At 43.1% G+C, this 14,294-nt stretch overlaps 1 protein-coding gene across 10 annotated transcripts in view; it reads left to right on the top strand.

Moving 5' to 3' along the window:
- Syx1A (Syntaxin 1A) overlaps positions 1–14,294 on the top strand; it is a 466,543-nt gene that overhangs the window by 102,519 nt on the left and 349,730 nt on the right. For all 10 annotated transcript variants that reach the window (XR_008407913.2, XR_008407912.2, XM_053785239.2 and 7 more), the window contains exon 2: positions 2,471–2,560. Coding sequence is in view for 8 of the 10 variants with exons in the window: in XM_053785239.2 (XP_053641214.1) it covers positions 2,471–2,560 (90 nt within the window). In the remaining 2 variants the exon portion in view is untranslated. The remainder of the gene's footprint in view (positions 1–2,470; positions 2,561–14,294) is intronic.

The raw sequence follows: 14,294 nt of genomic DNA, 5'->3' as shown, positions 1-14,294 counted from the left end.
TTAAGAGTGTGACCTGGTAGATGTAATGGGTTTGAAGAGGATTTATTATAGTTGTGAGAGATCCTTCACATATGATAGCCAGGGAATGGTAACATTCGGATTTTCTAGAATCTCGTTTTATTTGTTTTGTTGAAAGTTCCACTTTCATGGACATGTATGACAGATAAGTATTTTGTCATTTTCCAACCCTCGTCTAAAGAAGATAGAAGGTGGCTGCGGAAACTGAAGATTTAAATTCGCTTTCATATTGCTCCTGGAGGTGGACAAACAATGTTGTCTGCTTATATAGACTTGTACGATGTGAGGTCTATTCTTCATCCTGTTCTTCGCTGCATCTCATGTACCACTTGGGAATTTAGCTTTGCGCTGGGCATTCCATCCATCCCCTCTTGAGAGCATCTGTGTAGACTGATGATGACACATGTGCAACACTTGGGTATTTTTGCTGAAAGTTTCTACTACACAGTAGGCTTCTTCAGTCAATACAGAGGCAGCAGATGTAGTAGTGAAGCGAAGATGTAATCAGTCAGCCTTGGAGAAATAGTATTTGAGGTGGTCAGTCCCTCAATCTGTCATTACGATTTCTCGAGTCGAGTTCAGCTACAAGGTCTGGAACGATATCGTTCCATGGAGCTGCACTCTACTGACTTTGAGTGAGTGTTCTTACCAAACTGATGCAGTGTGTTCCAATGCGCCTTGTAGTTAAGAAGATCCAAGAATAACTCGTTCTTAATATTGGGTACAACACTATGGAGTTATGCTGGTGCTCGGGTCATGTTGAGGGTCCACCTCGTGAACTAGCAGAGGCTGAAGTGAGGATTGGTATATCGAGTGTCTTCTAGCAGACTTCTGCCTCGATTATTGGGCCACATTTATTGCAATGCCCTTAGAAAGTGGTGGGCACAATTGGTCTTGCATATAAGCGGAGGAGAGAGAGGTACATGATAATATATACCTGGAAGGTACTCGAGGGCTTGGTCCCAAATCTGCACACTGCCATAACAACACACTAGAGTGAGAGATATGGGAGGAAGTGTAAAAGAAACCCAGTGAGGAGCAGGGGTGCGGTGGGGACAATAAGGGAACACTGCATCAACATCCCGGGTCCCATACTTTTCAACATCTTATCAGAAGATATCAGAAACACTGCTGGAACAAGTGTAGAAGCCTTCAAGAGGAAACTAGACAAGTATCTTCACCAGGTGTCAGATCAACCAGGCTGTGATGGATATGTGGGGCAGCGGGCCTCCAGCAGCAGCAGCCTGGTTAACCAGGCAAGCACCAGACGAGCCTGGCCCATAGCCGGGCTCAGAGAGTAGATAAACTCTCGAAACTCTTCAAAGGTATATCATAGGTAAAGGTAAGCAGCAAGTTGTACGGAGTTCAGCATGACGTGGGTGGCGGCCATCTTTGTTCCAGAGGAATCGTCACTGGAACGAATCTGTTGATTCAGTATACTGCACATTTTATGTTGTTTATGGTGTCAACATAAGTGGCCCAAGACTCTTCAACTTATCTCCAGCAGATAACAGAAATATTTCCCCTAAAAAAGATAAATAAACGTTTTCTAGAAGCTATACAATTTCCTCATGGAAGCCACGAGCACAAACAGCCAAGCTGACCAATCTGCTGGGAGGAAGGGGGTAGAAGAGCCATCAGCCCTCCCTGCTGATGGGAGAATACTGTCCCACTCTGTGACATGTGTTTATTGTGGTTCATACACATAAATTAACAGCTTCCTCAGCGGTCAAATCTTTCAGAATATAGCGTGAATCCCCCCCCCCCCGGTTCCTGCTGGAGCCTCGTACGTTGAAATGCAACTATTAATGTTGTACCATTAATGGCTTTTTAATAGATGTAAAATAAATTAATATAGTGTGATTATATTTATTGGTATATAATGGTTGCCTTATTAATATGTATGCCTGATTAATATGTTTTAGCATGAATTTGCATGTAGAGAGGAGTGCGGCAATGTCAGGTTGTAATTGTACTGATCATTGAGAGATTATTTGGTTACCTGGAGGATGTTCCGGGGGGCCATCGCCCCCGCGGCCCAGTCCTTGATCAGGCCTCCCGGTGGATCAGCCTGATCAACCAGGCTATTACTGCTGTCTGCACGCGTTGCAACGTACAAACCACAGCCCGGCTGATCAGGCACTGACTTCCACCTTCAAGAATTGCTTTTCGTGCAAAATTGCTAGCTGGAAATGAACCGAAAATTTAAATATTTGTTCTCGGTTAGGTTAACCTGTATTATATAATTACTCATTTAAAGAAAACGGGTGGAGTAGGTTTGGCAGCGCGGGCACATCGTTCCATGTCGAGCGTGCATTTTCTCACGAACTGCGAAATGTTTGGAAGATAGGTTGACTAAGAAAAGTAGACGTTCATTGTTTTCTTCACTACAAGTGTTGTCATTTGTTGTTGCCGTATTATAGATGGTGACGCCTCATGTTAACTGTTTCAGGCGCAGAGTGACGAAGATGACGTTGGTCCAGACGATGTGGCAGTCAATGTCGACGGTAATGTTGGCTATATGGACGACTTCTTTAACGAGGTGAGTACCATCTTTCTTATACAAATTTGTACTCTCAGCTTCCTTAGATATAAATAAATTAATATATATATATATATATGCAATAAGATTACAGTAAACAGGTGATTTCAGAATATGCAAAACAACGACTGTGAAAGAATAGAGAAATTCCAAGCGCTTTCATTGTTCCTTGATAATGTGAGTAGTCACGAAAGCACTTGGAATTTCTCTGTTCTTTCACAGTGGTTGTTTTGCATATATATATATATATATATATATATATATATATATATATATATATATATATATATATATATATATATATATATATATATATATATATATATATATATATTTAAAATATATATATATTATATAAAATTTGGAAATGGTAAGATTACAGGCTATACGTTAATGGAGTTTGCAATTGCTACTTGTTTGTTTCTCTCTATTGCAACTTGTCGATATTCCTATACCATCTACTGTGATATTATTGATGGTATTGAATAACAAGAAGTTGAAGCATATACCACACGTGCAACACTTGGGTGTCTGTATTACCGAAACGTTTTGCCTGCACAATGGGCTATTTCAGAAGACTGACCTTGTACTCTCCTGCATCCGACTGAAAAAGCCTTTCGTGCAGGCGAAAAGTTTCTGCAATTAAGATACCCAAGTGTTGCATGTATGATTTATTTTCCTCCATCTACTATCACTGAATTATGTAAACTTGTGTTTGCAGTAATGGAAGCTTGGCTCCAGACTCTGCTTGCTAAGCTTGGTCCATGCCATTACTGTTTTTTGGTCTCCTGAGCACTGTCAAACTTATTGTATATCAGTATATTAAGTTTGCTTCCAAGTGAGTGACCGAGAGTCGCTTGTCAACCCTAGATAGTGACACCTACTACTTGTTGTATATTTTGATTACCAGAGTGAGTGGCCGAGACTCGCTTGTCCTTCCACATCCAGTTCATTCCCCTTCTCTATCACCTGAGATTGAAACAGTACTTCCTTACCCCTCTCGGACTTTGCTTCATTTTAACTTCCTTCAGTGTTTCCTGGTTTTCGCATTTCAGTGTCCCTGTCCTCCGTCTAATTTACCCTTGGTATCTTGTAATAACCGTATCTTCTCTGACTCGTGAAATCGTAATAACACGATTGCAAACAAACCAGGGGACGGGTGGTTAGAACCCATGGCAAGTGAGTCATGGGTTCTAACCCCCACCCGTAACGTGGTTCGTATCTTCCCCGAGTCGTCAAATCTAATTTTTATTCTCCCCGCAGTACTCGTCCATCAGTTTTGGGATTAGTTTGCTTCAAAAGCTTTGTATCCCTTAATGCCTCTGGGTCATCCCACAGTCATTAAACCCACTGATATAGCCCCACCCCACAAAGGTAGCAGTAAAGCAAATGGAAAAACTATGAATGAGGACCCACAGTATCAAAATCTTTGAACGTTTTAAGAAGCAAGATTGCTAAACACATGGAATTACAGCAGTGGCACAGCTCAGGGCAACTTGGGTTTAGAGCAACTCAAGCCTTCCTCACGCAGTTACTTTGTGACGTCATGTTCTTGGGTGCACTGGAAGATGAATAAAATTCATGCGTAGTGTATACGAACTCTGCAGAAGCCTTTGAATAATAGCGCCTAGAATACAAGCTAAAGGAAAAATGTTTAAAAGTGGGATGAAACACAACCCAAAGAGTAACAGTGAACAAAAATCAGAGGGTGCCACTGTGGAAATCTATGCAAGGCACAGTACTAGATCCAGTTATCTTTCTCGTTCTTGTATCCGATCAGGCACACAAATCATAGTAATTTATCATCCTTGGTCGACTTGTATGCGAGTGGCATCCACCGAGAACACCAAATCTCCACACTGATATAAACGAAATCTTCCTTTGGGCCGCAGACGAAAATACGATGTTTGATAAGGACAGATTTCAGTTACTCCGTTGTGGAAAGGTTGAGGAAATAAAAACTAAAACAGAGTATAAAATACTCGAAATCATTCAGTTATGCGAAAGATCAATGTGAGAGACTTAGCGTTAGTGTCAGAAGATCTCGTATTCAAGAATCACAACAGAGTTAATACCACAGCTGCAAGGAACATGATTGGTTGGATATACCGAACCTTCGAAACAAGAGAGACCAAGCCATGATACTTAGTCATTTGATCTTCTTGAATAGAATATTAATATACACTAACAGCCCCTTTTAAGGCAGGCAAAAACGGAAGTCATAAAGGTGCTTTAATCAAGCACCTAAATTATTGGGACTGCTTGAGGTCCCTCGATGCATCATAATTTACTCCTGGAAAGACTTGGAGATGGTCCCAGAACACAAGGAACCGGCACAAAGAAGAATGAAACTTATGTCGACTTTTCGGTCTGACGTTTTGACCATTAACTAGTGACCGAAACGTCGTCATAAGTTTCACTCTCCTACGTGTGGGTTGTTTGTGTGTTGTTCCAGTCACGGTATTATATACTCTTATTTTTTGACCTCAAAACTTGACACTGAAACCACTTTGATAACAAGATACTCAGAAGAGGGTGCAGTGTACCTGCTGGGCCGCGGTAAGAACCCAGGAGACAACTCTGTAAGTGTGAAGGGACCAAGAATTTTCAACACCCTCCTCACATAAGGGGAATTACCAGCAGACACCTGGATGTCTTTATGGAAAGTTCAGTCCGTTCCTGATTAGCCAGGCTGTGGTGCCTACGTTGGACTGCGTGGCCTGTCAGGTTGATCAGACTACAGCACTCCACCAGACTCTCCCTCACTCCACCAGAGACTCCCTCACTCCACCAGAGACTCCCTCACTCCACCAGTGACTCCCTCACTCCACCAGTGACTCCCTCACTCCACCAGTGACTCCCTCACTCCACCAGAGACTCCCTCACTCCACCAGACTCTCCCTCACTCCACCAGACTCTCCCTCACTCCACCAGACTCTCCCTCACTCCACCAGACTCTCCCTCACTCCACCAGACTCTCCCTCACTCCACCAGACTCTTCCTCACTCCACCAGACTCTCCCTCACTCCACCAGACTCTCCCTCACTCCACTCACCCACACAGCAGGCTGTCGTAATGTCTAGACAGAGCGGAACTTGCCACTGTGTCCCCTGCCTCTCTTTCTTCCGCTCTGTAGGGGTGCCACGGATACCTTGATACCTTAAACACCTACAACAGGTATTGCACTTTCATATACACACCACTGAAGTATTACTTATGCAGGATATTACATTCCAGCAGACACTGCAGTTTTCATACAGTTTTTTCCCTTGATGCTACCTCCGACAGTCTGCTATTACACAGGTACCTATTTTTATTTCTAGGTGGGCAGGGGCAGCAGAGGTGTATAGAAACTTTCGCACATATTTCTCCGCTCGAAGAAATCGAAGCCGGGACCATGCGATCTAGTTGAATGCTCTCACCAATGAGCTACGTGGGTGAGGGTGAGGTGAGGGAGGTGTGTTGGTCATGGGACATTACTGCTGGGGTAGGGGGCAAGGAAGGGTGGTAAATGCTTAGGAAGGGAGGCGGGAGGGGTAAGAAACAGCAGTCTTTTTAAGTGAAAAGTTTCGTGTTGTGGTGGTGCTTTCGTCTATTTGTATTTACCAAGATATGGTTACAGGGGTCGATGCAAAGCTCCTGGTCCCACCTTCTAATTCTTATCGACCGGTTTCACTGATTTCTAACCCTGGTATATTCACCAAATTGCGTGCTCGCCTAGTTATACTCACTTGGCTGTGTCTGCTGGAGAAATTAACTCTGACTAGTTTATATGATTTCTAGCTTCTAGGATCCTGTGGTATCTACCCTTGAAGCTTTGCAATATGTTTCTCTCTCAACCTAACACTGAAAAATATACAGTACTTACTGAAGTTCCTGTGGTTCATCAACGTCTTTAGCTGCTAAGTTCCAAGCTCCTCTCAACATCTTGGTAGTGTGTAGCTCAGTTCCACTTAGCTAACTCCTTCGCGGAAATGAACTGCGAGAGGCAAGGGAAGTCACAAGGTGAAAGCGTGTGAAGCACACAAGATGGAGCTTGCACTTTTGCTTTGTGTGTGTGTGTGTGTGTGTGTGTGTGTGTGTGTGTGTGTGTGTGTGTGTGTGTTGAAAAGATGGTGATTGCCAGCATCAGTAGGTACCCTGGCAGGACTTGTACCTTCTTGCTTTAAATTCTCTTTCCAGATCATCGTCTCTGACAGAGATTTGTGTAGATTGAGGACTGGTCTTGTACACCTTACCCAGTGACACTAATATCCTCACTGTGTGACTTTTATACAGAATATATACAAGGGATAACCTAAGATATATTTTAGTGATTAAAGTAGTCCTGATGGTACACAGGTGAATTGTGGCCTTAATGTAGGTCATGTACAGGCGCTAGGCCATAAACTTAACACTGTTCTTCAACAATTGTGTGCACTTCTTGTGATGTTCTGTAGAACACATGTTAAGTGTTTTCGCGCGACTTTGACCTTTACTCATTTATAAGGTTTTTATACCGTTCATTACAGGGGTACCTGTATAAATCTCACCAGTTTTTAAGGGACTAATCGTCAGCTATTATTTTGAATTGACGTTAAATAATTTATTAGTTAGATTTTTTCAAAAGTGAGTTTTTTCACTTGAGAATTACGCATTTTTAGTCTGCGTATTTTGTGTCGCTGTAAGTGGTTACACTGGTCGAGTCTTAGGGTCTTTTCCTGTCTTCTCTGGCATTGATTTTGCTCGATAGCTTACATTATGCTTTACAACGACCATAATAAAGGTAGACATTGGGCACACTCGTCAGGTATGTTATATACCTGTATCGGGAACAATTTCTGCTTTATAACGGGTTCATGTTGGACAAGACTTCACGCTAGTGCGGGTACTAACTTGTTTGTGGCTGTGTTAGCGCGCGCAAGGTTAATTGCCTTTTCGTAGCTACAGAAAGAAAGTAGCCTAAATTTCCAGAGCTTATAACACTTCTTCTTCGTAGTAGATGCTGTTATATTGTTCTTTCTCTTCGTGAAGGAAAAACTTCAGTATTTTTCTCTCATTTTTCCCTCAGTTTACTGGTATGGCCTCTTGCACTGTGGTGGAAATGTTTATTTTTAACTTTGGAATGTTAGCATGATATAACGATGTGTGTGTGTGGGGGGGGGGAGCAGGGAGTATCTGAAGTCAACTATCAGTTTGTGGAATTTGGCTACACCACACGTATAGTTTTAGGAAGGGGGTGGGTAAAAGGGTAAGGGAGGGGAGGACGGAGGAGAGTCGTGTGTAGGAAACACCCAACAATGAGTGGAAGTACAATATGTACATTACACAATATTGTACAATATGTACATTCACTGAATTCAGAAGCACAAAGACTTCAAGGTATTTAACACCCTCACTCTAGATACCGGTGGTGTACTGCTGACAGTTTTGGAGAACTCAAGCGGCTATAGTTACCGACTAGTGCTCAGTAGAAATCATTCATCGGTGTAAAATTTACTATTCATGTAACCTATGTAAAACACAGAATAAACATTTCTTATTGAAAGTGTTGTTGCGGGGAGATAGTGAAAGTAGCACATTAGTAATTATTGTGCAAGACGTCTGTGTCAATGAACTCTTAGTATCGCACTTCACGTATTTAAGAGATGGCTGAGTTGATTATTGTTAGGTTATTTAAAGTTAAGTGGGTTCGTTAGGTTACGTTATGGTTTTATCGTTTGCGCTAGAAAATACTTTTTCGACGGTAAATGTTGTAGTGTTTCGTCTGTAATTAACGTCTGAAGAGCAGTCGTATGATCTTACCCAACAATCCCTTGTTGAGACATTGCTTTGCTGTGTAGAGCTTTATCAAGTCATAACATGATAAAGCTCTCCCTCTACACAGTCAAGATTCACTCCATTATAAGCTTGTTCTGCAGTGCGTCTGTATTCTTCATCCTCGGCTTAAAATGAGAATTATCAGCATGTCTCTCTTAGGAATACAGAGTGCTCGTGCTAATGCTGTTTTGGATTTGTTTGTTTCTTGGTTCTAATTCTGGAGGATTTGTGCTAATGTCAGATTTATAAGTTGGGCAGAAATAGAGAAAATAGCTGGGTCGTCCACTCTCCTGTCGTTGGGTGGATTGCTCACTAGTTATTCATACTCTTCCTTTAGCATTTTGCTCGTTTCTTTTTTTTCGTCCTCGGTGTATGAACCGCCTACAAGTACTGGGCCAATTCTTGAGATGTTTCTTTTTTTTTTTTATCTGGATTTTGTGTATGCAAAGAAAGATTTAAGATTCGTCCCAATTTCCAGAATGGCTTTTTGCCCTTTGGTGTTTCTTCAGTCTTGCGTGACTTGTAATCTCTCGCTCTGAGAGATGTTCATTTTTAAGCAGTTCAACTTTTTTTTTTCCGGTACATTCTTCTGTATTCTCTTTCTAAGTATATCTAATTTCCCTGTAGGTTTTCCCAATAGAAAATGTATGTACTACTGACCTTGTATACTTTTGTATTAAGGTTTTCAACACACTATTGCGGTTAAGGCTGCTCACGATTGTTGCTAGTTAAGGGTGCTCACGATTGTTGCTAGTTAAGGGTGCTCACGATTGTTGCTAGTTAAGGGTGCTCACGATTGTTGCTAGTTAAGGGTGCTCACGATTGTTGCTAGTTAAGGCTGCTCACGATTGTTGCTAGTTAAGGCTGCTCACGATTGTTGCTAGTTAAGGGTGCTCACGATTGTTGCTAGTTAAGGCTGCTCACGATTGTTGCTAGTTAAGGCTGCTCACGATTGTTGCAAGTTAAGGCTGCTCACGATTGTTGCTAGTTAAGGGTGCTCACGATTGTTGCTAGTTAAGGGTGCTCACGATTGTTGCTAGTTAAGGGTGCTCACGATTGTTGCTAGTTAAGGGTGCTCACGATTGTTGCTAGTTAAGGGTGCTCACGATTGTTGCTAGTTAATTCTCTGATACTTGAAGTTGAGTTTACTTCGTATCCTTTCACGTTGGCTATTTCTATAATTCTTTACACACGGATTTATGCTTGTATTTCATTGAGGTTCTGATCGGAGTATATTGTATGAGAGATTTTTATTAGTTACTCATTGTTCAGGTAGATCAGATACAGCGCATTTACATTTCTAGTAGGTTCTGTATCGTTGGTTCAATGCAAGGTTCTCGCACAGTTCCCTGATGTGTTGGGCTACCGTCCTTCCATGTACGGATATAATTCTCTAGTCTATCGCTTTACTAAGTTCTTATATTTGGAATGTTCATATCTCCCTGGAGGATATTTGGTTTACGAATTTGAAGCCAGCTTTCTTTTGTCTTTATCTGCTTTTTGAATTCCTCTACCGGTGCCGACTAGTCTTGGTCTCTACTTTTACCATAACCTTTAATGATTACAACAGTTTTGTACAAGTATGTCTCTCTCTTACAGGCTGACCCTTCCCATGGCTGATCCTCTCTAATATCTATAGACACTTTCATTTTTAACCAAAGCATTTCTTGAATGAATGTGTGTGTGTGTGTGTGTGTGTGTGTGTGTGTGTGTGTGTGTGGGTGTGTGTGCGCGTGTGTGTGAAAACTTCAAGCTTTGTATTTGTGAGGAGCCCACTTTGTTTTTTCTTACGATATAAAGTACGAATGGTAGCAAGAAGGATGGAGGGTTTACCATTTAGGATGCTAGGATTAGTAGGTTATATTAGTACCTCCGGTACTGCTCCATCCTGTAATGTAGTGTTTGTTTTATTTATCCATATAAGCGAAGGCACGCTGCTTCCTGGTTTGCTCAAGATTGAGTTTGGCTAACTCAAGTGCTGACGAACTGACTTACCCCGAGACAAGCTTGGTTCATCCCCTTCCCCTCCTTTTCCAAGATTGGAAAGTTGTTCTGCATGTGTTCCGGAGTTAGAAAGAGATTGAAGTGGGGATCGGTGATTAACCGTTCCCTTAGCAACTGCAGTACTAGGTCAATACTCCATATTGTACGAGTCGAACCTTAGCTTGTTGATCATATACTGACTTAAGTTGTGCAGCAGTAAGAGCGCGTTGATAATGTCAGTTGATTGAGGAAATCGCCAGCAGCTCTGTAGAGATAGTCTGGGCAAATTTTGAAGGGTATATGCTGTCACCAAATGCCTAACACACGCTGGTGATATGACCAGCCAGTACTACAATAGAGCACTAACCCGTAGCAATGCTTAACACAAAAATAGATTGTGTCAGTACACCTAACAACTTGGCTTGCAGCGCAACAATGTACGCAGTGTCGGAAACGACAGGCATCCCATATTAAGAACACAGGTGTAGTCTGGTGACTTGTACACCTGTTTACAAATGAGTCAGCAAGATATTCAACTAACAGTGTTGGTATCAAGCAAAAGACAGCACAGAATAACTTAGTATATGTATTCCTTCTCCATATATGTTAAAAGAAATTTTTATACAGTATGTGCAAGAAACACTGTTGAGCCGTCTTCGACCAGAGTGTAGGTAAGTCTATCTGATTTTGATGCTCTCTCTACCTCATTACCAGTAGCCGGACTAAATAGTAAGTGGTTCTTAAGCTGATATTTAGCCGGGTGTATTGAGTTGAAGTCAGCAGCGGCAGCTTTAAAAGCTCTTCCCGGAAAGTCAATTCCTGGGACATGCAGAAAGGAGTGTCTAGCAATCCTGCTACCCTGGAATAATAGGCCTTGATCACGGGTTTCTTCCTTTTAAATACTCGCTGTATATTATATATATATATATATATATATATATATATATATATATATATATATATATATATATATATATATAAATAATAATAATAATAATAATATAGGGAGGTACCACCTCTAGAACTGTTACAGGGACCCTCATCCTCAGAGAAAAGAATAAACTTGCTTCAGGGAAAACTCAATATTCTCCCTGAAGCTGTTTGAGAATTTTCTCCTACCACCCCCTATATTATATATATATATATATATATATATATATATATATATTTTAAAGACAAAATACATTGACAGAACATTCACAAAACTACGATACAAAGTAAAACAACATAGGTAACTCAGAGCTACATCTCGAATACTTCGTCCAGCTCCCCGGCGGTGGGTCGCGTGCCCAGAATGCTGCAGGCATTTCCTCTCTGGATCGCAACACTGAGTCTCTGGAAGAGGAAGCTGGTCGCCCTGTGGTCCTTTGTTTCTATGATGAGCTTTTCACCCAGCTCTATTAGGAACTTTAGAGCACACTTGCCCCATGCTCCAAGGGTCTCTGACCCTATTGGGATGAAGTTATAGCAAGGGGGAAGGTCTTCATATTTGCGGATCTTCTGAGTCTCCCTGTGGCTGGCAGCTCCACCCCCTTCCACTACGGAGTATGGCAAGTAGGTGTCTGCCAATGTGGCGGCACATGTGTAGTCCCAGGCAATCTGCTTTCCATCCTTCCAAGGTAGCATAGTGGCTCCATCAGGACGCTTTAGACTTCCGTCAGACCTCTGCACTTGGGGTTCCCGTTGAGCTGGGCAACGGGCTGTGGCGAGGCTTCTCTTTATATCATTGACCTCCTCATGCCTGGCATACTTCCCTTCTGCTGTGTGACACACGAGACCATGAAGTCCGAATTGATCAGCTGTCGCCCTGCCGCAAATACACCTATGTTCGGTGAGGATGGGGGCGGCTAGGCGAAGAGCAACACCAATCCGAATGGCCTGTGGGTCTAGTCGAGTGCCCAAGGAGGAATTGGGAACAGCAAACAGGAAATCTCCAGAGTGCGGTGCCTTCACTGCCAGGAGACGAGCTTTGTCCTTTCCTGAGGCGTTGGAGAGCATTGTGCTGGCGATTTTTTCCATGGTCGGTTTGTCCCAGTGGGACTGTGTTCTTTGGGAGGAGCTGGTCTACTGGAGGAATCTGTAAGGGTGTCCCACCGAATCGCTGCTTCAGTAAACCTGGGGTCTTGAGCTCCTACCATGTCTCTCAAGCGTTCGGGAACAATCTTCTTGACTAAAGCACTGGAAGCCAAACATGAAGACAGAAAAGCAGGTAAAGCAACATGCGTTGCTTTGCGCACCCCTATACCTCCCAGTCGTACTGGGAGGGTTGCCTGATCCCATTGCTGATCCTCTAGTGACAGGTTCAGTGCCTTCTTAAGGGTTGACCTCAGGTGTGCGTCATATTCGTCGAGTGTTGGGTTGTCAAAAGAGGGTGAACACCTGAGGAAGTAAGTGAGTCTTGGAATAGTAAGGCACCTTGTGAGGAGATACAGAGCATCATGGGCATCAAGATTGCTTATTCTCTCCTCCATTCTCATCAGGTCATTCAATTTGTCCTTGAGGACTGTGTCGATGGCCTGGTGACCCAGCGGTGCTCCCAAGAGGGTACTGTTGGACGGAGTGGTAGTAGAGACTTCTGGGAGGATTCTTCGCACAGCATTGATTATTTCCTGGTTTGCTGTGATGATTTCACACTTGGAGGGATTGAGGATGAGTCCCAAGTCTTCTCCCTGTGTTTTCACCAGTTGTAGGTTCCCTACCAGGGACTCTTCAGTACCTGCCAGAGTGCCATCATCCAGGTACCAGATATTGAGCTCGCTGCTTAGGCTGGAAGTTAGTTCTCTTACTGCCAAGCAGAAGAGAAGTGGAGCTAGTGGGTCACCCTGCTGAACACCTTCTGATGAGAGAATTTCATGTTCTCCAAACAAAAGAATTGAGGGTTTGCTGTAGCCGGCTGAAATGAAGGGAAAAAGACTGGGGAAGCGATCCCGAACAGCTGGCAAGACAGCATCTCTCTTTACCATATTAAAAGCATTTCTAAAGTCAAGTTTGACTACGGCCTTGTCTTCTGGTAGGTCCCTGATGTAGGCCCTTGCCGCATGAGCTGCAGCTTCACTGCCTTGAGGGACCCCAAAGCCCAGTTGGTGTGGCTGGAGTAAACTGGCAGCTTCTAGGCGAATGTTTCTTACTGCTGCTTTGGCAACGAGACGGCGAAGAGTGTTTCCAACCGCAATGGGTCTGATTCCCCCATCCTTCTTCTTCAAGGCACACAGTGAGGCTCCAAAAAAGAAAGGTTTAATTTCTTCTGGGATTCGCCCAGCCAGGCAGTTGTTGACGAAAGTTGTCAACTCGGTGAGAAGAAGTGATGCAGATGCACCGAGTACTGGATTTACCATCTCCTTGAGGTGCTGAGGTCGAATTCCAGTGTAACCTCCTGCAGATCCTGCAGGAAATGACACAATCGCCTTATAGACTTCCGATTCAGGCAAAATTAATTGTTCAGTGATGGGGTCTTCCTCAGGGTTCCTGTTGATGGCTATGGTGTCCCTGGTTGGATGCTTGTCTCTTAGTGCTTGGGCTGTGGTCTCATCTTTGGGGGCTACAGTGTCGTCACTTGTAATTATTCGGATTGCTCCCACTGTTTTACCTTCTTCAATTTTTTTGTTAACCTGTGGGCAAATTTTCTCGTTTTCAGTGGGACTTTTCTTGGGTCTACCTTTGTGATTCCCGCGATGATGGGGCAGAGGGACACAATTATCCGTTCTTGGGTAGTTGCGCACTGCCTTGATAACTGACGTGGTTAGCAGTTTGCCTCGTCTCTCAGGAACTGCAAGACAGACATTGCCAAACAGGAGCAGGTTGCGCCATGCTTGGATGGTGCCTCGGGCTTCTAAGTTGGTGGAACCTCCATTCACCTGCTTGAGAAGGTCTGTGAACTTCCCTGCTGCATATGGGCGAGCCGCTTTAGGGATATATATATATATATATATATATATATATATATATATATATA

Source organism: Cherax quadricarinatus, chromosome 45 (assembly GCF_038502225.1).
Source record: "Cherax quadricarinatus isolate ZL_2023a chromosome 45, ASM3850222v1, whole genome shotgun sequence".
In the NCBI taxonomy this organism is placed as follows: domain Eukaryota; kingdom Metazoa; phylum Arthropoda; class Malacostraca; order Decapoda; family Parastacidae; genus Cherax; species Cherax quadricarinatus.
The sequence above is the reverse complement of the archived record's forward strand: the minus strand, read 5'-3'. Positions and strand labels throughout refer to the sequence as shown.